The sequence below is a fragment of the Cyrtonyx montezumae genome, unplaced genomic scaffold (genome assembly GCF_038088225.1).
Source record: "Cyrtonyx montezumae isolate F1298 unplaced genomic scaffold, pur_monq_1.0 scaffold_11, whole genome shotgun sequence".
Classification (NCBI taxonomy): Eukaryota; Metazoa; Chordata; class Aves; order Galliformes; family Odontophoridae; genus Cyrtonyx; species Cyrtonyx montezumae.
The window spans coordinates 8,320,154-8,341,972 of NW_027071837.1; the positions used below are offsets into that span (position 1 = coordinate 8,320,154).

General features: G+C 41.2%; 1 protein-coding gene across 3 annotated transcripts; it reads right to left on the bottom strand.

Moving 5' to 3' along the window:
• Window positions 1-11: 11 nt before the first annotated feature.
• Window positions 12-14,935, bottom strand: ZNF711 (zinc finger protein 711). 3 transcript variants are annotated; one of them, XM_065729502.1, is made up of 9 exons: window positions 14,853-14,935; window positions 13,539-13,643; window positions 12,827-13,357; window positions 6,377-6,535; window positions 4,957-5,103; window positions 4,262-4,399; window positions 2,859-2,906; window positions 2,271-2,306; window positions 12-1,703 (listed from the first exon to the last, which is right to left on the bottom strand). In XM_065729502.1, the coding sequence occupies exons 2-9, from the start codon at window positions 13,615-13,617 to the stop codon at window positions 526-528; spliced, it is 2,316 nt and encodes a 771-aa protein (XP_065585574.1). In that variant the 5' UTR covers window positions 13,618-13,643; window positions 14,853-14,935; the 3' UTR covers window positions 12-525. The 3 variants fall into 3 exon arrangements, with proteins under 3 accessions (XP_065585574.1, XP_065585573.1, XP_065585575.1); XM_065729501.1 differs by having other exon boundaries at window positions 2,163-2,306; XM_065729503.1 differs by lacking the exons at window positions 12,827-13,357; window positions 13,539-13,643; window positions 14,853-14,935 and adding an exon at window positions 9,643-9,729 and having other exon boundaries at window positions 2,163-2,306.
• Between the last annotated feature and the right edge of the window lie 6,884 nt (window positions 14,936-21,819).

A 21,819-nucleotide genomic window follows, 5' to 3' on the forward strand; every position in this document is an offset into this window, starting at 1 on the left:
TCCCTCCCCCAACTCTGACCAGTTCTAGAATATAATTTCCAGGCACAATTTAAAACGTTATGACCGAGTGACTGACGAACACTCTTCTCTCAAACCCACGCAAGGAGCCAGGCCCAGCTGCCTCAGCAAACCAGCTGATAAGAATCCCGTCATGGATCTGAACTGTTTTAGTATGGAGACAAATGCTCTCACTGACAAAACGGGTAACACAATCTTCTTTTTGTCTTCCAGAGCTTAACAATATGTAATACTAGCATTTGAAGACATTCATTCATCTTTCTGCAAATTTAAGACATTCATCCATCTTTCTGCATTCTATAGTGCTCTTCAGGTTCTGATAAGCAACAATCATAGGGCTATGAGATCCCCTGTCAACCCTAATACTTTTAAGACTTTTAATACAAAGAATGTAAAGTTATGATTTAATATCGAGCTTTGAAACCAGGAGAAACAGTTCATGAGATTTTTTTTTTCCCCAATTATCATAACACAGTTTCTAAATTGCTTCCTTCTTGACATCATATATTACATTATGGCCTCTCTGTGGTGCCTCATTATATGCTGATTTTTTTCTGATGGTCTACGGAATCCCTTTTTGCAATACTCACACCTATGTGGATAGTCTTTAGTGTGTATTGATATTACGTGTCGCTTAAAGCCTGACGCATCCGTAGTGCTATATTCACAATACTGGCACTGATAAACTTTTCTTCCACTGTGGGTCTTCATGTGCTTCTTAAGTTCAGTTTGCTGCCTAAATCCTCTTTTACATCTTTTGCACTTAAAAGGCAGGTCCTTGGTGTGAACCGAGAGGATGTGCCCGCTCAGTATAAAAGGATCTGACGTTTTAAAGTCACAGTGTCTACACTGATGTATCTTTTTACCTTTATGGGTTTCACTATGCTTTTTGAGCTCTGATGGACGATGGAAGCCTTTTTCACATACCTCACATTTGTGGGGAAAATCCTTTGTATGAACTGAAATAATGTGTCGCTTCAGGTCACTCGAGTTGGTGCTCTTATGGTCACAGTGTGGACACTGATGAGTCTTATGCCCTTGAAACAATTCTGTGTGCTGCTGCAGTTCCTTTTCATCTGTAAAAGCCTGGGGACAGTGCTCACATTTAAATGGTAAATCATTCCCGTGTTTGGTTTTGATATGAGTTTTCAGATTGGACTGATCAGCACACCTGAAGACACAGTGCTGACACTGGTATGGCTTTTCCCCAGTGTGGGTCCTCATATGCTTTTTCAGCTCCGATGGATGACGGAATCCTTTCCCACACTCCACACATACGTGAGGAAAGTTCTTGCTGTGAACTGCAAGTAGATGCCTATTGAGTAGCCCCTGCTCTGCAGTTTCATAGTCACAATATTTGCACTTGTGCAGCTTAGGCTCTTTGTCCCTCAGAATCAGTTTGTTAGAACTCAACGGGCTCGCTTCTCTGTATCTTCTTGTATATTCTGTAAACTCATGGGTTTTATCAACTTTATTTATAAGTTTATGGCTTTCCAGATGATTGTGGAAACTTACTTTTTTGTTAGTTGTAAAGTCACAGTCCGTACACTGGTATTTCTTCTTAATCATGTGATCTGGATGATTCTTCATATGCCTTTTCAAGAATCCTCTGGATTTAAATTTTTTCCCACATATATGACAAGGGTAAACTGTTAAGGGCTGTCCATCAGGACCTATTATAACAGCTGTTTTTAAACAAACAAAAACAAGTTACGAAAGAAACAAATTTACTGATTAAGAAGTTTTAAATCAGCCAGCTGCTGTTCAGATTCATGCACTCACACTTGCAGCAAGAGTTCAGCAGTTTAAAAACAACCAATCCACAGCACCTACAGTTTATATAGCTTTGGTTTAGATACTGCTCAAGTAGGTAAGTCATATCAGATGCACAGTGAGTACTTCCACAATTACTTTTTAATCACTCGCAACATTCAAACGAATTAATCAGTGCTGAGTTGCTAACTTCAGTAGCAAAACCTACCACATTTTCTATGCACAGAATTGGAGGGGGAAGGACACAGGAAATCCGCAAATCACCATTAAGATTTTTAATTCTGAACCGGTTTGGAAAAAAAAAGAAAAAAAAGAATAGTAAAGGAGTAAGTGCCACTCCATGAGAGCACACACAGCCATACAGTGTTTACCTGTTTGCCATTGCCTGGCCTCTCCTCTCCTCCTTTTCTTGGTTTTTTGTTTTAGCACTCTATTAGTGCTAATGCTATCACAAATCTGCAGGTATTGTGTTGCATTACCGTTTTTGTTTTCTAATCGTGTATCCAAGTTATTCCCTAGAAACAAAAATTAGACACCATAAAAAATCTTAAACAATTATTTTCCTTGGGAGTGATGACTGGAATTGCACAGCAACATGTCTGCTTTAAAACAAAAGAGATCACCCATCCCTCTACAACAAACATGCTTTAAAATAAGTGCCACCACAAAGTTGTTGGCCAAACTCAAGAACAACTGTTTAAACAATTATTCATTTTCAAGCACATTTTTTGCTATCTTGTACTCTGAGAATATTAATTTCTGACAAGTTATGCCGGTTACTTTCTTTATCTAACTTGATTTTACTTCCCAGCAACTGCATAATCTCTGCTCTGACTATAAACTATACAAAACCGATGACTTCCCCACCCAATTGGAAGGCCCACAGCACATACAGAATTGTTTTCATTTCAAAATAGAAGAGAAATACTATGCAGTTCTTCAGCATATACTTTGTGGATATTTTTTTGCATTCTCTGATCAGCTGAACTATGACACATTAATGTATACTGTTTTAAAGACACCAAGTTACTTGTAAAGCTCTACAGAGCATTTGTGCATGCCCTTACCTGCAGCTTGACCATCTTCATATCTTCTGGGTAGTCTTCTGTCATCTCCTGCAGAAAATGGTAATTTTGTCATTATAAATTAGAGTTCTTTTTTAATTTGATGTTTTTTTAAGTCCAAGAATGAGAGAAAACTAACAATAAATAACAGCTCAATTCTGTCCAAAATGAGCTGTGCAGTTCACGTCAGTTCAGCATTTTGCAATTATGTGTACCAGGAAATAAAGATCACATCCCTGTCAGTGCTTGAATACTCACTGAAGACGTGCTTACCATGCTGTCCTTCCTGCCTCTCTCTAGTAATAAACATGTTTCTGAAAGGTTTTAACCTTATAAAAAACCTCAGATGTCAATCCAGAAATGAGGGTACGTGAAGTCCACAATTTGTTCCTGAGATCAAAGTACTTTATCCTGATGTTGTAGAACTTGGCAGATAAAAGGACTTCCACCTTACCAGCCACTCAGCTCTCCTATTCTAGCAGACAGAGAAGTTATACTAACACCGTATTCCTCATTTTGGATTGAAAAGCATTTACTGCTATTTGCCAAAGCCTGGTGCTTTACAACCACTTTACCAAGCCCAGCTACTGTGCTCAGAAATATGCCACTGAATCTAAACCATCTAATTTGCTTACTTAATTAATAAGCCATTGATGATCCGATACTCTTAATATAAATTTAACATTCCAAAATCCTAGAAAAGAATTGATCTGAAATAAGAGAATACTCAGAATTCACAATATATCCTGACACTATCACAATCTGAAACACGGCTGCAGAAAACATTTTGTTTTTCTCATTTCTGATCTAGAGGACTAACAGGTTTATAACTCATCAGGGACAAATTTATACACCTTTTCTATTTTTAAAGGTATTTTCCCTTTCTTGTACTGAATATAAAATACTTAAGGTTATTCTTGCCTTTGTAAAAACCTCAACAGATGACTTCATCGATCATCAAAAAACCCATATGCCCTGTACATCTGAGCTGGTATTAAGAACAAAGTTTTCTGAACAGCTTTCCTTCCTACTTCATAAAACTCAGCATACAGCAATCCATTCATTACACACAAGACAATCAACTGCTACAATCATATGACAACTGCTAGATGGGCTAGCATTGAGAAGAAAACACAAACACTACAAAATGGGATGGTTTCTTTCCTATCTGAATTGCAAAAAGCCAGAGACTTCACCCGTGAAAGGTTGTGAATTACGTGGAAAAGAATTTTTCACAGCATTTTATTAGCTCCACTGACTGACACTGCTAAGTGACCTGAAGGAGCTGCCTCCAAACTCCTACCAAGTGGTGAAAGAGCGTGACATTTGCATGTAGATTCTGGAAGCCAGACTAGGGAAAACAATAATGAAAGGGACTGTCAAAAAGTAAGCATAGAGATTCCTACCGTAAGCAGCAGCCCAAGCAACAGGGACAAAAGTTTTATTCACACCAGATTCCTCAAGCTGTGTGTCTGGAAGTGACGTAGCTTCTTCTTCACCTACAATAACTTCCATGTAAACTTCATCTGCTATTTCAGCACAGCCTGAGTTAAAGGAGAAGAATACATCTTAAATTTTACTCTGCTCGTTTTAAATTTTCCTGCATTTAATTTGATTTCACTCTTATTGATACCAGTTATAAATTAGATTTCTTCCTCTGGCATTTAGAGCCACACCTTCCCTTAGGAAGACATTCCTTAAAGAGAGAAAACACGTATCAATAAATACAAATACAAACTCAAGTATACAGATTTACAAATTTGAAAATGATGACATTTATTTGCCACTTTGCCAGAAAGAATTAAACATGGCAGCTCGCATAGGAAAACAGAGAAAAAATGAGATATTCAACTAACCTCACTGACTTCATCCACGAACATGTTAATATAAATAAAGCAATGTTGGCATACAGTATGAAAAAGTGTTTTATCCACATTACAGTAATTATAGCCTGCTCTTTATTTTTAGGGAAGATGAACTTAGTTTGCTACTACTTCAGTCTGAAGAATCCTTCAGAAAAATGTAAATAGTCCTTGAGAATGATGCTTATATTGTTGTACAAAAACAGCACAAGAAAAAAAAAGTTTCATATTATGCTTACTAATATCTTCATCTTCCTGAGAAGAGTCCTTAACAGCCATGTAAACCATTTTTTCTCGTTGCATTCTACCAACACTTCCTTGTTCAATTACTCCAGCTACTGAATGTCCATTGTGAAAATCACTCTCTGTGACAATTTCTGTCCCACCTTAAAAAAAAATAAAAGTCAGACATTTTAAGTGCATGTAAACAAAGCTATTCTCAACATTAATTTCAGACAGAAGTTATTTATTTCTTATTCACAATAAAGCTATCATATAAAACTCATTATTTGAAAGCAATGGCATCCAAATGTCAAACTAATGTAGTAGGTACCCCAACAGCCAGGAAACAGAAGTCAGATCTCAGAAAAGCTAAGAGGAACTTGCGAGAAATTTAGAAATCTGGTCATTATACAACAGTGGAACTAACACCAATCCAAAACATCAGCCCAGTAAGTCCGTGTAGGAGGGTACAATATCACACAGCTAAAACAAGAGGCAGCACTATGCACTGTGCTCCCGCAATGTTACTCTCAAACTGCAATCAGCATAAATGAACCACCAAATAACTATCACTGTATTGCTTCCAAAGTCAAGCTGGATCACATATAGCATACTGGTCCCTAATACAGGTTTCCCTCATAATTGGGCTTGCTGGATTCAGTGTCAATGAAGAACACTTTATTTTTCCATTTTTAGTTTCTATACGTTCTCCAAAGCTCCGATGGCATCATGTACCATGAAGAGCTTGAGGAAAGACACAGAAGCACCCTCATTGTCCGTAAGTTTACAAGGGTTGAAATTACAACCAAGGAATCCAACACAAAATGTGGGAGAGAAATAGAAACGAATGAGAAATGATAACCAATGCCACAGAGGCAATCAAAGCCAGATCTTCCTTTTGGGCACTGATTCTCAGTTTACATTTGGTATACATACGTCTGTATGCCAAAACTACCAGTCATTGTTCAGTATTTATTTTTCTATTTTTACTTTTCCACATTTATGACAAAATGCAGGTGATTTTACCACCACAGCTTATTTTCATGTTTGTCCAAAGTGGCTCAGACAGGATGTTTTTCCAAGTAACAACAGACTGCATTGCACTGACATAGTGAGACCAATGCTATTAGTAATAGTACTGTTAAGAACACTTGTTACTCACAGAATTCTGTCCTCCAAAGTCAGAGAAAGTAAGTATCTATAAAAAAAGTGCCACTTCTGTGTTTGGGACTTGGTCATAAATGAAATTCCAACACTGAAAATAAATAGTGCTTGTCAAAAAATAACCCGAAACTAACATGCTGAGTATTATCAGCATATGGGCAGTCCCTGCCAATATCACTCCGAGGAACAATCCAGTCAATGAGTAACAAGATATTAAGACCCACAAATACTTCTTCAAACTAGTGGTAAAAAACACAGATTTTAAAAAGGTACCTATTTCAACATCATCTTCAGCTTCAGCTTTAAATATGTACACTTTGATTACTTCAGAACCAAACCCATCATCTTTAGCCACTTCATCATTTGTCACCTCAGTACTGATTTTCAATGGAGTGCTTCCTATGTGGTCCAGTTTTTCTCCAACATCATCCACTGTAAAGATAAGAGAGTAACAATGAAGCTCAAACGCATTGCTGCACGTCAGAATTACCAGTAGCATGATTTTCTCCATTACTACCCCCACATATAGAAAAGTTTTGTATACATAAAGGGGCTTTACAAAATAGTTAAATCTTAAGGTACTTGAGAGAAATACCAGAAGCTCAATACTAATTTTGTTACAACTCTGGAACCATTTCATGAATCACCAAGTGAAGAACATTTGGGAGCTTGCTATCAAAGCATGTGTTTTGCCTGAAACTACTACAGAGCAAAAGCAAAAATGTGTCAATAAGTGAAATTAAACATATATCCATAAAAATGCGAAGATCTAGCCCAGGGTTGCTTGTTACAGTGCAGGAGTTCCAAGAAGCATCACTACTCCGCAATACCAGAGACAAACACTTGGTAGTAGATACCTCATTAAGAGTGGTATCTCCTGAGCACACTCCAGTGACAGAAACACACATATCACTACACCTTCAATCTAAAAGAAATTATGATTTTATCCAATTTTACCACTTGAAAGCAAACAAACTGGCAAAGATTATTGTATAGCATACAGGTGATCAAAAGATCTGCTGAAATCCAAATAATACTATCTGAAGCTGACTTCTCATTCTTTATGTGTACACATTCGTTACTCTGGTGAATTTGGGCCTACATAAAAAAGTGTATTCAACAAATTCAACAAAAAGGGCATTCAGATCATTAGAAGTTTAGAAGGAATACTATTTTCATAAGAAGAGCATGCACACAGATCTCCATATATGCATGTGCCAAATTGCTAACATGGAGGACACTGAGCCAAGCACCTCTGATACATGTACTGCCACTACACTACCATCAGTGGACAAAATTAGCTCCTTTACAGACAGCTAGCACAGGCCTATGTAACACCCACAGACATCCTCTGACTGGTGATGAATCCTCCAAAATGTAAACAAAATCTCAATTAAATACATTTCATGGACACTGCAACGTATTGCATACATAACACGTGTAATACTAGAGAAAAAAAGGTAAACTAACACTTATGTGAAAACAGTGCTTCATGACTAACACCATGAGCCTACCCAGTGTGGATAGGGAGGGCCCAGATTTCTGAGGAAAGGACAGCTGACCTGGGCTGTGGTGCTCCCCAGTGCCCCCCTACACTTCCTGCTCTCCATGCTGCCATGCCTGCTCTCGAAGAGATGCTTTTAACTACCACAGGCTACAGCCTGGTGTACTGAGGTACCCTGGAACCTTTAGGCTTTTCTTAAGGCAGTCAAGAGAGAATGTTCAGAACCCATTACAAAAACAGCAAGATGCCTTTCCTGCAGCAGGGCTGGAGTCCACCACAGTAATCCCTAACTAAGCTCTTCCTGCTCCCACACAGCCTTCTATGGAAAAAAACTACCCAAGTGAAACCATTTTCCATCCACACATTGAGAAACCTTATTTTCATTCCAGAAACTTTGAACTGCATCAGAAGAGTACAGAAGTTACTGAGAGCACAACTAGATATGAAGTAGGCAAGCAGAAATATTTCATTTTAGAACTTCTAAATATTACACTTTATATTTTGATAAGAATAGAAAAATATTAAAAATTAAAATAATCCTAGTGCTGAGTTGTTTCTTTCTGTAAGTAACAGACTGACTCAAACTACTGCCACAAAGTACCCCACTTGGATCAGTGGAAATTAAGTAAAATTATCCTCAGAAAAAAAAGTTTTTGTTTTGTAATGAAAAACATCCTAAACTCTACTAAAATCAACACCACCACCATCAACCCCTTATCTGTTCAGACCTGACATGCAGGACATTACACTCACATTACCTCGCAGGGCAATGTATCAGCATAGACACCACAAACAACACAGCCACAACTTAACCACACTCTTCAAATTAATATACACTTCATTTTAGTACAAGGAACGTTCCCACTACATGTACAAGCCTTTGAAGGATCAGAGGTAACTAACAGTGCAAGGCAGTGCTGCTAATATATAAACAGCTGTATGACTAGATGCACTGCTAAAACACAGAAAAAGAAGTTAAAGGCTGGGTATTAAAAATCATTAAAAAAGGCAAGTGGTAGTAATCTTCATAATTTCAACAACTTTTTCTAAACTCATGCATTTTATAAACAGAATAGGTCAGTTTCACACAGAAAATCGGTAACTGGAAGCAGTACAGCTACTTCCTAAAGAACAGAGGAGCAATCAGTTACACATGGCACACTTACTTCACAGAAAACACTCCCAACTACTTAACTAGAGTTGGATGACAACGTATCTGGTGAAGCAGCATAAGAACAAGCAAACAAGATTAGTGTCTGACCAAGGCATCAACTGCAACTCAACAAAGATTACATAAAAAATAAGAGATTTTCAACTTTAACTTTTTGTAAGTTAAGGATTTTCACCCCAAAGTTTAGTGGTAAAACACATGAACATAGCACACATGACATGCCTTCGTGCTGCATTTTACCATTTCAGGTAACTCAAATTTGTAATGCTCTTCAAAAAAAAAAAAAAAAAAAAGGATAAAATCCAGTCTAAAATCCAGTCTTAGAGGGGTAAACTCACAGCAGTATTTTTAAAGTCAGCAGAGACTCCCAAACCACTGACCACCCTGTGTGTTTTCCAAGACATGCATTCTCTAAAGTTATGGAAACAAAGGAAGCCTTTGTATGGAGGGCATCTGACATTGCTTTCCTGGGAAAGTAGAAGTGAAATAAGAAAATCTGAGAAGTACCACAAAGGTTGAGGAAGTGTTACTGACACAGACTGCCATTTGTATGATGCTGCAGTTTGAGTACCTGCAACAGAAGGCACTGGCTGAGCAATTGATTCTGCTTAGACTGCCATCTTGCACAAACTAACATTGGTGGTGTCAGTCAATTATTTAAAAACAAATTTAGATTAGCAAAAAGCAACACAGCAGGACATGTAATCTTTGTCAAGCTCCAAAACATGAGGATTTTTTTTTAAAGGCCATGAAAATGTTCTATGGTTTAAGTGATAGAACTTCAATTACACACTGGTATTCCAACAATGTCAAAATAACTGATGCCTTTTCCCAGTGAGAGTTCCCAGGAACAGGAATGCTTACTTTATGTCAATGGAAGAATATGAAAGTGTTTTCCACATCTGACTCATCCACCAGAAGCACTACATATTATTATCTTGTCATTTAAAATTAACTGAAAAAACACAACAGAAAACTTTTATAAATATATGCTAAATCGTCCTGAACAACACTGTTTAATGGAAAACTCAGCACACTTCTAATATTAAACTTACCTTAGCTGCTTTCAGGTGTGTGATGTCCAGATTCACCGTGGATTGCCAGCTCCTGGTTCACGTGATGCCTCAGCATGCACTATGCTGGTGATATCACACCCACCATAGGAGCCCATAGGAATAACATGAGGGCAAGATAAGTCCTGTGCTTTTACCGTTTTTCATATTTTTCCAACGCCTGATATACTTATTTTATATCCCATAGGTCACAGTATAGGAGCATTAACACTAAAATGTTCAGCAAGCTATTTAACATCGCACTGTAATACACTAAAAAGGAGGTGGTGGTGACAGTACCTTACCCCTAAAGGCCAGCTCCAGAGTTGTTCTTTGGTGGGTATGAGGTCACCAGCATAGTGCATGCAGGGCCGACGCACAGACCAGGAGCTGGCAATCCCCTGTGGGTCTGAATATCGCAAACCTGAAAAACAAAGAAGGGTGTGCTTTAAGCTACACGAGTGCTAACCCCGCCCTGGCAAAATGGGATGCACTGCTTGTTATGTTCACATCTCAGTACAGAGATGGATGGCTGTATGATCATACCATGAGCACCTTGTATTTATTTGCTTTGAAACAAGTACCTTTCGGCACGTCTTCCATAGGTTAAAAAAAGGGGGATCGTGCACATCTAATGGAGCGTCCCGTAAATGCATCCAAACCAAGGATTTTCAGTCTTACACTTGCAAAGCTCATTTTAAAAGCTGAATTCATCTGCACTGGGACAGTGCCAAAAACTACCTGTCAGTATATTAAAGCTGGAATCCCCAGCAAAGGAATAAGCTCAATTTTAAGTCAACATTCGTGCTCAGCTCAGCTGTACGTTCTAAAATAAAATGATATTAACAGAGTAATATTTTAGAAGTTCCCCAAAATGTGTGCAGTGGATGGAATGTTCCCTGAGGGTGCACCTATCACACTGTGCACAGTTCCCTTTGCAGCGTTTGAATTTCATTAAAAGACAGATAAGAAATACTGCAAGTCTTTAGTATTCTGAGGTGATCTAAGTTAAAATTTTAAAAAAATGTTAATCAACCTATGAATACACCCTAACACGAATTACACCATAAAATTAGCATTTTACAATACTTACTGAACATTTGAAATTAAACATGTTAGTAAATGGAAATGTCTTTAAAATGCCTGTTAAAGCCATGTATTTATCTACACAGAGACTGTCTTCAGAACCTTAACAGATGAATGGCTGATTTATAAAACATTAAAAAACCAACCAACCAAACAAAAAACATGCAATCAATGAACTGAATGGGACCAATTCATTTTTGCTGAAAAAACGAAAGAAAATAAAAATCAACAGCACATACTTTGCTGGTTCTGGCTGCCACACCGAGCACAACGCAGCCTCAAAACTCAACAGAGGCAAGAGACTGCCTTAATATGCCCCTGATTACCTTCAAACAACACCCCAGACTAACAACGAAGCTTCCAGCCGTGATTACTCAGACATTGCTCGGTTATAGACACGCAGATGAGATTTGCTTAAATCTGGGTCTCAGGGTGGCTTTGAAATATTGAAAAAGCCATCAACAGGCCTGAGCACACCTGGCAACACTAGGTACGTACCAGCCCAGCTGGGTCACCAGGTAACCTCCTGAAGGCTGAGATGCTCTTGCCTAAGGACGGTGACTGTTACGATCAAATCACGCATCTATCTAAGAATTCCAAAGATGACTTTACTTACAATTACAAAGGTGCAGGTGGGAAATACCACGGTTACAGAATACAACTCATCATAAGTACTCTGCCAGAAAGGAGGAATTTTTTCAGTGAAACAGCTGACTTAAGAACGGTGTTCCTTTATTTACAAACAAATGGGATTTTTTTTTTATGCTGGAGATCTAACTTGCTTTTAGGCTGAGGATTTCTTTTGGCTCTTTTACCACGATAGTTGTAACTTCCATTAGTGACACGTGACATTACAGAAATCATAGAATGGTAATACAGATCATTGCTGCCAACCTTATACTGAATAAAAAATAAATACCGAAAGAACACTGTGCAGAAGTACTATGAAAAGTGCTATATTTCATGCAATGAAGTATTTAAATCATCACAATCACTGATCTGCTACGTCCTGACATTTTTAACAAATGGAGCTTACTGTGAAGTGGTGGACACCTCAGCACTTGGCATCTTTTTAAAAGAACCAGAACACATTGGTTCTGATGAAATAAAATCTGTTCTGATGCACTGACATCGCAATACCTAAACTGGAGAAATCAAAAATCTAAAAAAAAATCATAATTTATCCAAATTACAAGAGCAAAAACTGCTACCTTAAGTAGGGTTTAGCCACTGAAGAAACATAGTGCACCTGAAGTCTAAAATCACTAACCCCTTTAGTAGCTCTTGCTTAACTCATAGTCTGTAACTATACAGCTTCCTCAAGAGGTTTGGACAGGATCTGACTGCATGTGGAAAATGAAGTAGGCAGCCTCCTTCCACATACAGAAAGTTTCTCAGTTACTGTACTCAGCTCCTTAATGTCAGTTTGAGTCCACAACAGTACAATGTGCAATAAAATGGCTATTATTATTTTTAATGCAGATAAACAAACAATGTTTTGTTGACGAGAGGAAAAAAAGAATAAGGTATCTCGAGAAAGCTAACTTCTTTGTTGGATTCTGCTTATCAAATCCAACGTGTTATTTTCTTGTGAACCTACATAACACAGCAATACACTTCTGTATGTAGAACAAAGTTGCCTACATAAAATGTATGTGATTTTTAACTTGGATACGCTTTCCTTAATTTTGAGGAATATCAGTTTCAGAAACAGATGTATATACATTTAACAGCTTGAAGGTCGTTATTTTCACTATGCAAACTCAAATCCAGACAACGAGAATTAAAAAGAATTAATTGAAGAGTTCCAGTACAGAGTGCAGCAAGGATGAAGTTATTGTGATTCCTCCCCACCAGACCACTTCTACTTAAGGTAATCTCCTGTTCAAGTCTACCTTTGTTTAACTTACAAGAGATCATTAAGTAGTCTTCAGATGTACTCTTGCCATCATCGTCGTCTTCTGTTTTTATAGTCACTGTAGAGCCTGGAACAGAACCAGCTGCCTGAACGACTGTTTCAGAGTCTGAGTTTGTCACAAGGACTTCTTCCGAGACCATTGTAGGTGAGTTGGCTCCTGACACGGAGTCCTGCACCACGTGCTCCAAATGTCCATCAGGACCCGTAACAAGGTCAGCCACAAACACCTGATCAGGAACTCTAACAGCTTCTGTTATTAGATCTGAAGTCAGAACATGATCACTGGTATCTAGTGCTTCTTCAATAGCCACATCAGTTTCCAGAACAGAATCAGGAACAATGACACCTTCTGTTACAACATCAGTTTCAGTGATTATGTCCGGTCCTTGCACAACTTCAGCTGCTAAGCCATGGTCAAGAGTTATTCCGTCATCGGTAACAACGTCAGAAACCAGGACAGCTTCAGGGACCGACACAACAATATGATCTCCATCAATGTGAGCAGTGCCGGCCATTCCAGCCACTACGGAACAATTAGGAAGGAGGGGAAAAGGGTCAACATTAGTGCAGCAGTGGTGTTTATCCAAGGAACAGAATAACTGTGTAAGTGAGGTAAACACAGATGTAAATATGTTACTTTGCGACCATCTACACTCTGCATCTCACCAGAAAAGACCATTCAAAGTAGTCCATAAAATGTTTACCGAAGTCCTGCATAATCATAGCGTGAGGCATTTTGGGTTCTTGTGTCTGCAATCCAAGACTTCCACCACCTGGATCCATATTCAGCTAAATTCATTCACAGATAACTGCAAAAACAAAACGAGAACTCATTAACCACAGCACCACTGGGTTTGTCAGCTTTACTGGATTCACATGTCACAGTGACTAACAGAAAAATACGTATCCACAAGTTCAACAAGAAACAAGCAGCACCTCATACAACTCACTCTGCTTTCTTCCCACTGCTTTAAGTTTGTGACCTAATATCCCGCAATGCTTCCATCTGTAAATAATCCTGCAGTACTCAAAAGAATTATTCATGAAAGTGAAACCAAATACATTAGTAATTCTTTTTCTATGTAAATCTGTGGTTACTGCCTGACCTAGAGCAGTTCTGTTTGTAATCTGGGTAATTAAACTAAGGAGTACTTTTTGCCTGTCTTCAACATGTAAAGGACCAGACTCTTGACTCCTAGGAGCAGTAAGTTGGCTGGCCAAGACGGATGCATGGGGCAGAGTGCGCTGAGAAAGCAGAGAACAGCACTGGCAGAAGCAGGGGTTTTTTTTGCATCTATCAGCTATCTGAAACTTTTATCAATTTTTTCATGTGCAGATTTAATTAAACATGTTAAATTGCAGTTAAGTTTTGAAAAAGCTGCATGGCACATTAGATTTATTGGGAACAGAAGTGCTGAAGCAGACTTTCAGTGGCTGCGCACAAGCCCCTCTGTGTCATTAAAAAACAGTCCAAGACTTATCATAGAATTTCATCCACACGTGGTTAGATGTGCACACAGTGCAAAGCTACCCAGGGCAGCAGCAGGAGCCATGTGTAAGAGATGTCAGCTTACTGCAGTGCCTCCACTGCCAGGGGACTTGCTGAAGGACCTCCTTCACCAGCCCAGCGCTATCCACGCTGGATGACAACTTTCACCAAGTCTCATTATTATAGAACCCTGACCTTCAAAGCGCTGTCCCTTCTGTGCCACCTCATTCCTGCAGCTGGGAGGAAGCCTGTCCTACTCAGCCACCTGCAACGCCCCTCTGGTGGAAAACCAGCCCTGTACAGCTTCTGATAGGGCAGACCCACAACCAGTCATAAAATTCCTGCTGTTACATCTTTAGCTTGCTCACTTTTCTTTTGTTACTCACACCTGCTTTGCTGCTTTGGCTCTTTAATGCTCAAGGACTTCTGTTTTCCAATTTATCTTTTTCTAACACAAAGAAATACAGAACAGTAACAACAAGTCTTACACAGACAAAATAAAAATGTGGAAAAGGCAATCCATGCTTACTGTATCTTCATTATCAAGGAAGGAACTGAGTAGAGGTTATTCTTTTATACTCCCAAAGTCCTCAGGTGAGGAAGCAGCAAGCAGCCAGCAAAGATGGAGATTTCAAACAGTCGCTGTTCCACCCCAGGGAGGTTCCAACTTAACTAAGGACACAAAAGAACCGAAGAACTGTTATCACCCAGAGTCAGCAACAGACTTTTAACACTTGAACTGCATCACAGCTGAAATCTGCTTGTCTCAAAGTGTATTGAAATCTACAGCGCTAATACAATAAAATAAAGGGAAAAAGATAAAGAACTTATTCTGCAACGATCCCCTACAGTCACTTCTAAAGGTACCTTCACAAGGTAAGCTGACTCCACAGACCAAGGACTATGAACACAAAAGTCAGCAGTAGAAGAAAGCAGCCAAGAATATAACTAACCTGATCCACCCAAACATTCACATTTCAGTATAGTTTTAAATTTTTAGCTTCAAGTCCCAATTCACTGCTGTAGGAACCACAAAGCAGCTCCAGAACTTTAATACAATGCTCAACCACTCTTAAATCACTGTCACAGCACCTCAACTCTTCAGGTCGTTAACAAATACAGATACAAAGTGAGATACCATTCTAGACCACAAACTGTTCCTCTGATGAAGCGATTTCAGGACGAAGGCAGCACCCTCCAACATCCCAACCACAGCCACTACCCTCAGTTAATCCTTGTAAAAATATTTTCATGATCTGAAGAATTATGTTGAACTATACCAGTCTGAGGCTGCATGACAAATACTGGGTTTATTTTTCCTTCTTAACGAGCAATTTAATTTAATTTTATACTATATAATTGGAGGCTCAATATATTATATATCGTGCTACACAGAAATTCATTACAAAGTAGGACTGTGATTTTAATTTAAATTAACATTTCTGCAAGGAAACTGGCATTCAATCACCTGAAGTACATTCTCATGACCCCTCCATATGGGGAAAGGATACAGTAGCACTAGCTATTAAATCAGACATTTTCTAATGTCTAATTTGGGATGCAGAAGTAGGTATTTTTCCTTCAAAGATCTCAATAATGCAGATAATTTCACATTGTACATATCCACACAAATCTTTCTCATAAACAGCACAAAAACACAGCACAGTTATGAACAGTTTCCTTCTGTAGAACACTGTGTTACGCACCCACACAACTACAGAAGACATGTTCCAACCTCACGTTTTAAAAAAGGACACTGAGAAATAAGTCAACTCAACTCAACTCTGAAATAGCCCCGTGTTTAACCAAAACTCTCTTCCGTGAACCTATTACGACTTCAGGTTGCTCCTCTCCCTTCTCTCCCTTATGTATTTGGAAGAAAATGCTGCAAAAATGCTTCAATATTTCCATGCAATATAATAATTCCACTTGAGAATATTCTAGTAACATGTTCCTTGGTTTAATTGTAGCGTGCAGTCTCAGCTGAGACCAGGCAATACATTGTACAACAAAAAGGGAACCCAGGATCTCTCTGTCCAGAGGCAGCAACACCACGTAAACCCATACAAATGCTATTTGTAAATCCAAAGCTAACTCTTGGCAGTTTGGGACTACTTGATAGCACTTTGTGCATCTACATTGATGCACTGTGATGTATTTTCATACAAAGCACATTTGGTGGTCAGCCCTTCCATGCTCCTATCATTAACATTTAAGTCTCGTTTATGTATAAGGAAGTAAAATGCAGCATCGTACTTAGCCAGGAGCTGCAGATCCTCTCGAGCTGCATGTGACATTTGGTTAAACTGAAGCTCAGCTACAGAGGCGTTCCAGTATAACATGGTAAACAAACTCAGATGTGGCTGACAAATCAAAACCAGATGTTTTTGGATTCTCCCATCTCTTAGAATTCGAGTTCAGTGTCAACAAAAGAGAATTATCCTCCCTTAAAAATGTTTCAGCTGTGTTTTCTTGTTCAAATTGTAACGCAGCAGCCCAGAGAAACGGAAGGAGCAATGTCCTGCTCGGGCAGAAGCAGAACAGGCGGAGCCAATTCAGAAAGCAACAAGGAAGACAGCACGAACGCTCTGCACAAAAAGACCGGGCGTTACAGCTAACGTATCCGTTTTACAGTCCTTTATTGCGACCACCTATCCGCGAAGACGTTTAAAAACGACAAACACACCCGATCCGCGCCCCAAACCACACGGATTAGGGATACAGACGCTCACCCCCGCCGCCAGCAACCACCCGCGGGGCGGGCACGGCAGGGCGGCACCGCAGCCCGGGGCTGCGCGGCTGCGGAGCGCTGCGCGTGGCCGCGGACCGGGCGCGCCGCCGGGCGTCGGGAGCGCGTCACCGGGAGCCCGCAGCGGCGGTGGGCAGCGCCCGAACCTCGCGCTGCGCGGCGGCCGAGGGCGGAGCGGGAGCGCGGAGCCGCCGAGACAAAGGACCCCTCGGGACGCGCGGGGGCCGGCCCCGCCCGCGGGCTCCCTTCAGCGCGGCCGCTCCCGGACTGCCGTCCCGCGGTGCCGGGGAGGCGGAGATAACCCCTGTCCCGCCGAGCCGCCGCCTTCCCCGCCCCGCCGGCCGACATTTTGTATTCCGCCATTTTCTGGACGCCCGCAAGGTTCCCCCACCCCTCCCCCCCCGCCGTCCCCGTCGGCCGCGCGGCCCCGCCCGCCCGGCTCGGCCCGGGCCCCGCGGCACGACGGAGGCGCCCGGCGGGGCCGAAGCGCAGGGTGTCCGCCGCCGCCGCCGGCTGTCGCGGGCCTCGGGCGCGGCCTAACCGCCTCCGTCGTCCCCGGCCCCGCCGCCTCCGCTCACCTGTGCGGGTCCCGGCGCCGGGCTGCGCCCCGCTGTCGGGCGGCGGGGGGGGCTCGGCCCGCAGGACTCCGCCGCCGCCGCGGCCTGGCATTCGGCTCCACCGGGGCCGGGCCCGCGCCAATCACGGGCAGGGCCGGGCGGCGGGGCGCGAGCGCGCGCGGCCTGCTCCCCTGCTCCCCTCCCCCCGCCGCCCGCTCGCCGCCGGCCTCGCCGCGGCCGCCGCACGTCACTGCGCGCCGCAGCGGGCCCCGCGCGCCGAGCAGGCGCACCCGCCGCGCCGAGGCCGCTGCCCTCGCTCTGCCCGCGCCGCCGAGCGCGCCTGTGCGCGGCGGGGGGAGCGGGGAGGGGGCCCGGGCGGGCCGAGCGCCGGGCTGGGGCCGGGGGAGCCGCCTCGGAGCGGGTACCCCCGCCGCCCGCGTTCCCTCCGCCCTCACGGCCGCCGCCGGCTCCCGGCTCGGGATCCCGGCACCGCGCCCCGGGGGTCACGGCTGGGAACCGGCACGGGGCGCTTTGGGCGAAAAAGAAGCACTCGTCCCCGAGGCACAGCAGCAAAGCAGGACAGAGCAGCGCTTGTTCCCCGCTAAAACAAGGCTGGCCTTCCCTTGTTTCAACTCAGCTCGCTGTTACTTCCACCTCTGCATATACATTTCCAAGAGGATACAAAAGCACAGGTGGACGCAGGAGGTTTCAAACGTGCATCAGCGCCCCGTGACACTGTCCTCATCCGCCACAGATGAGGTACCTCAGCGAGAGCCTCACTACAGGATTGTACGGAGCTGCAGCATTAAAGCCATGGGTGCGGGGTTTTAAAATACATTCTTGCCCCTATTACAGTTCCAAGAATATAACTAAAATAAGAAAACCTTGCCTGCTCATAAATTGGAAGAAACCTCAAGCACCAACGTAAAGGTGAACAGCATCACCTTTCTCATTGTTTCCAATATATCCACATGAACACCAGTCTCCACCCAAGTAGTATTATAGTGGCTAGTCCAGCCAAGAACAACAGCAAAAAGAAAATTCTTCAATTGAATTAATATTGGTCCCTAAGGAAGCACAGGTCATGAGCATTTACCATGTCCAGATTACCATTAAATTGATGAAATCTACTTATAATTAACACTATGTGCATAAAGAACATGCAAAACCCACAAAATCTGCCTCTTACTGAAGTATTAATAAATAATAACTATATTCCCAATCTTAGATCTCTAAAACCTACATTCTATAACTAGAATGTGCATACTTAACTAGACTGAGAACCACTCCTCCAGACCACTTAGTGGATTTCTGCCTCAAAGTAAGCCATGTGGCTTCAATACCCATCTAGGAACAGGTGGGTTTTTTTGTCTCAACTTCACAAGCAAGTGTAGCAAAGCAGTGTGTTAAAGTATCCATAACATCTTGCTAAAATGAAGATATCTTAGTCCCCACATTACTAAATTGTTAACACCTAGAAAAGGCATACACTCATAGTACACAAAAACTTCTAAGTCTAGAGGAGTGCATCAGGTCTGTTCTCTGAAGCAAATGGTTGTACATGTGAATTCTAAGCTCCTGTTCAAAGCTAAGTGTACTGCAGCATACATACACCTCTGATTTAGAAACCAACTTAACATATGAGTGCACAAATGGTTTAGAACATATTTGCACTGAGTTGGTCAAACTTTCAAACACCACTTAGAGGACAATAACCAATTGTTTGCTTGCTTCTCTTATAGGTAACAAGAACAAAGGTAACTCAAATAAATGAATGTTTTATAAAATTTTGCCTCTACTGCTACATTAAGCATGATTTTTGTTCATGGACAGTGGGATTCACTTGCCTAAAAGCCTAATGGGATGTCCAAAATGTGTGAATGAGTAAAAAAAGATATCTAGAAAGATAATCCTAAAACTGTGTACTTGGAAAAGTGAGCGAGAGAGTATCTTACAAGGTGATACAATCAGAAAAACAGACAATTATCCCATTTCCTCATCAAAATCCCATCTGTGCTAGGTTCCCTCTTCTGGAATAATATCAAAGGAAAGCTCAAAAATAAAAAGTAGCAACAAGGCTAATGCCAACAGTGTGACACAATGTGCAACATCTGAACCAACATGCACATCTGCAGAGTGAAGGAACAATTACAAAGAAGCACTGGTAAGAAGCACAGAATGAAAAACAGCCAGAACGTCACCACCACACCAAACCTAAGGTACCAGTGATCACAGGTATCCAAATATCAAGTCACAGCACTGAATCAGAAAGAATGCACAAAAGCCAAAACAGCACTCTGTACATCAATTTAAAATGTTTATACCTGACAGGGAAGCAGCACATCCTAACACCCATAGCTAGCAGAAGACCAGACTTGCCCTTTGCCCTTCAGCTAAGAACACAAACGTTCCAAAGACTTGTGGAGCTTCTTGGCACTCCAGGTAAGAGGCAAACATCCCAAGCACGATGACGTAATCAAAAAGGTATTTAAAATTGCAGTTGTTATTTTAAATGACACCACACTATTTCAAACACTTTCTTCACATTTTTTCTTTCACATACCCCTGCCTGACGGTGACACTGATGAAATGACCATGTGGTTAAGTAAAACAGGAGAAGTGCCTATCCCTCTGGCTGATGTTCTGCAACTCTTGATCTGCCTGAAGAACAAAAAGCAGAGAAGTCTGAACAGGAAAGCTTCATTCTCTGCAGAAACTTATTCATTTTAATTTAAGCAGCATGAGCACGTACCTCCAGGTAGCTCTTCTCTTGCCAGCACCAAGTATATTTGACAGGATTGCCTCATCTCTTTCTCCAATTCCTTTGCAAAGGAGAGGTGGAATATGAAACCGAGCACTCAAATTCTACAGTTATGCACAGACTGGTGAATGGAGCCAGAGGTCAGCAACAAGCAGAGGTTTTTTAATTATGGCACTACTGCAGGCTAAAAATGATGGAAAAAATAATTCATGGACGAAAGTCTGACACACTTGGACCTGACTTCCTGGGGTCTTAATAGCTTAAACAGCCTAGGATCTAAACACCACAGTTTCTGTTAAGATTCAGATGACAGATAGAACTATTTTCACTTATTTCTGATAGAAACTGAAAAGGAACTGGATGATAATAGGATACTTTCACTGAACGTGCCTACAGAAAGGACAGTTGGTGACACAAGTAAAAGCAATGTCATCCTTCCATGCTTTGCCCTTTGGTGAGACAAGACACTCCTTCAAGATGATTGTGTGGATGTTAAAAGTATGAATATTTTATATTTGTGCTTTAATCAGCAAGAAAATTATTAATGCTGACATGTAAAGGCATTGTTCAAGGCTGCAGAGAGCCTCAGAGGACATTATAATGCAGGTTTACAAGTAGCCCACATTCAGAAAAACCTTTGGATTCTTTTCAATGAATTTTGGCGAATGCATTTTCACCTGTTCATGAAAAGTTACTCTATCATTGACTGATTTAACAATTTGCAAATCTGCCCTCAATATGCTTAAGGTCCAGACTGAAATGCCTACTGGTTTCTTACAGCAGTAAAATTGGTGAAACCTACCCACTTTAGATAGCTGTTACCAGAAAACAAAGCAAAAACAGAAAACAACTGTGGCTGGAGTTTTAGCAGTCAAGACAGCAACTAAGTTACAGAGCTACAAAGAACCTGCCAGTTCTGGAGCCACAGTTCCATTTTTAGGAAGCTGTAACTATTCACTACATTTTCTCAAGGAAAAGAAAACAAAATGAAAGGGGTCTGGATAGGTTTCTGGCTTCTCTATTAGAGTACTTGCACAGGAAAGCCAGTATAGTCTGGGCAATAACTGACAGTTGTGGAGATCATAGAAAGTGCCAAAATGCAGCTAAGCCACAAAATTCTGATTTATAAAAGATCATTTTCACATTTCTAAAAATCTTTAGATCCTACCTTGCCTTCCTGTTTCATGCATCACCTGAAATTAAAATAGTCATTTAAAATAAATGTTAAAATAACGTGCTTCAGCTTTTTATAAAATGGGAAAGATATCCAGGACTTCAGTATTGTTTATTTGTTAGTTAGTGGTAAGGCAGTCAATTTTCCATAGCTTCATTTATTTTCATTATTCACAAGAGACATTACAAAGAAAGACTGTATTTTTAAAGAAAAAACATTTGAGCTGTTAAGTCCAACAAGGTGACTAAGTGAAGT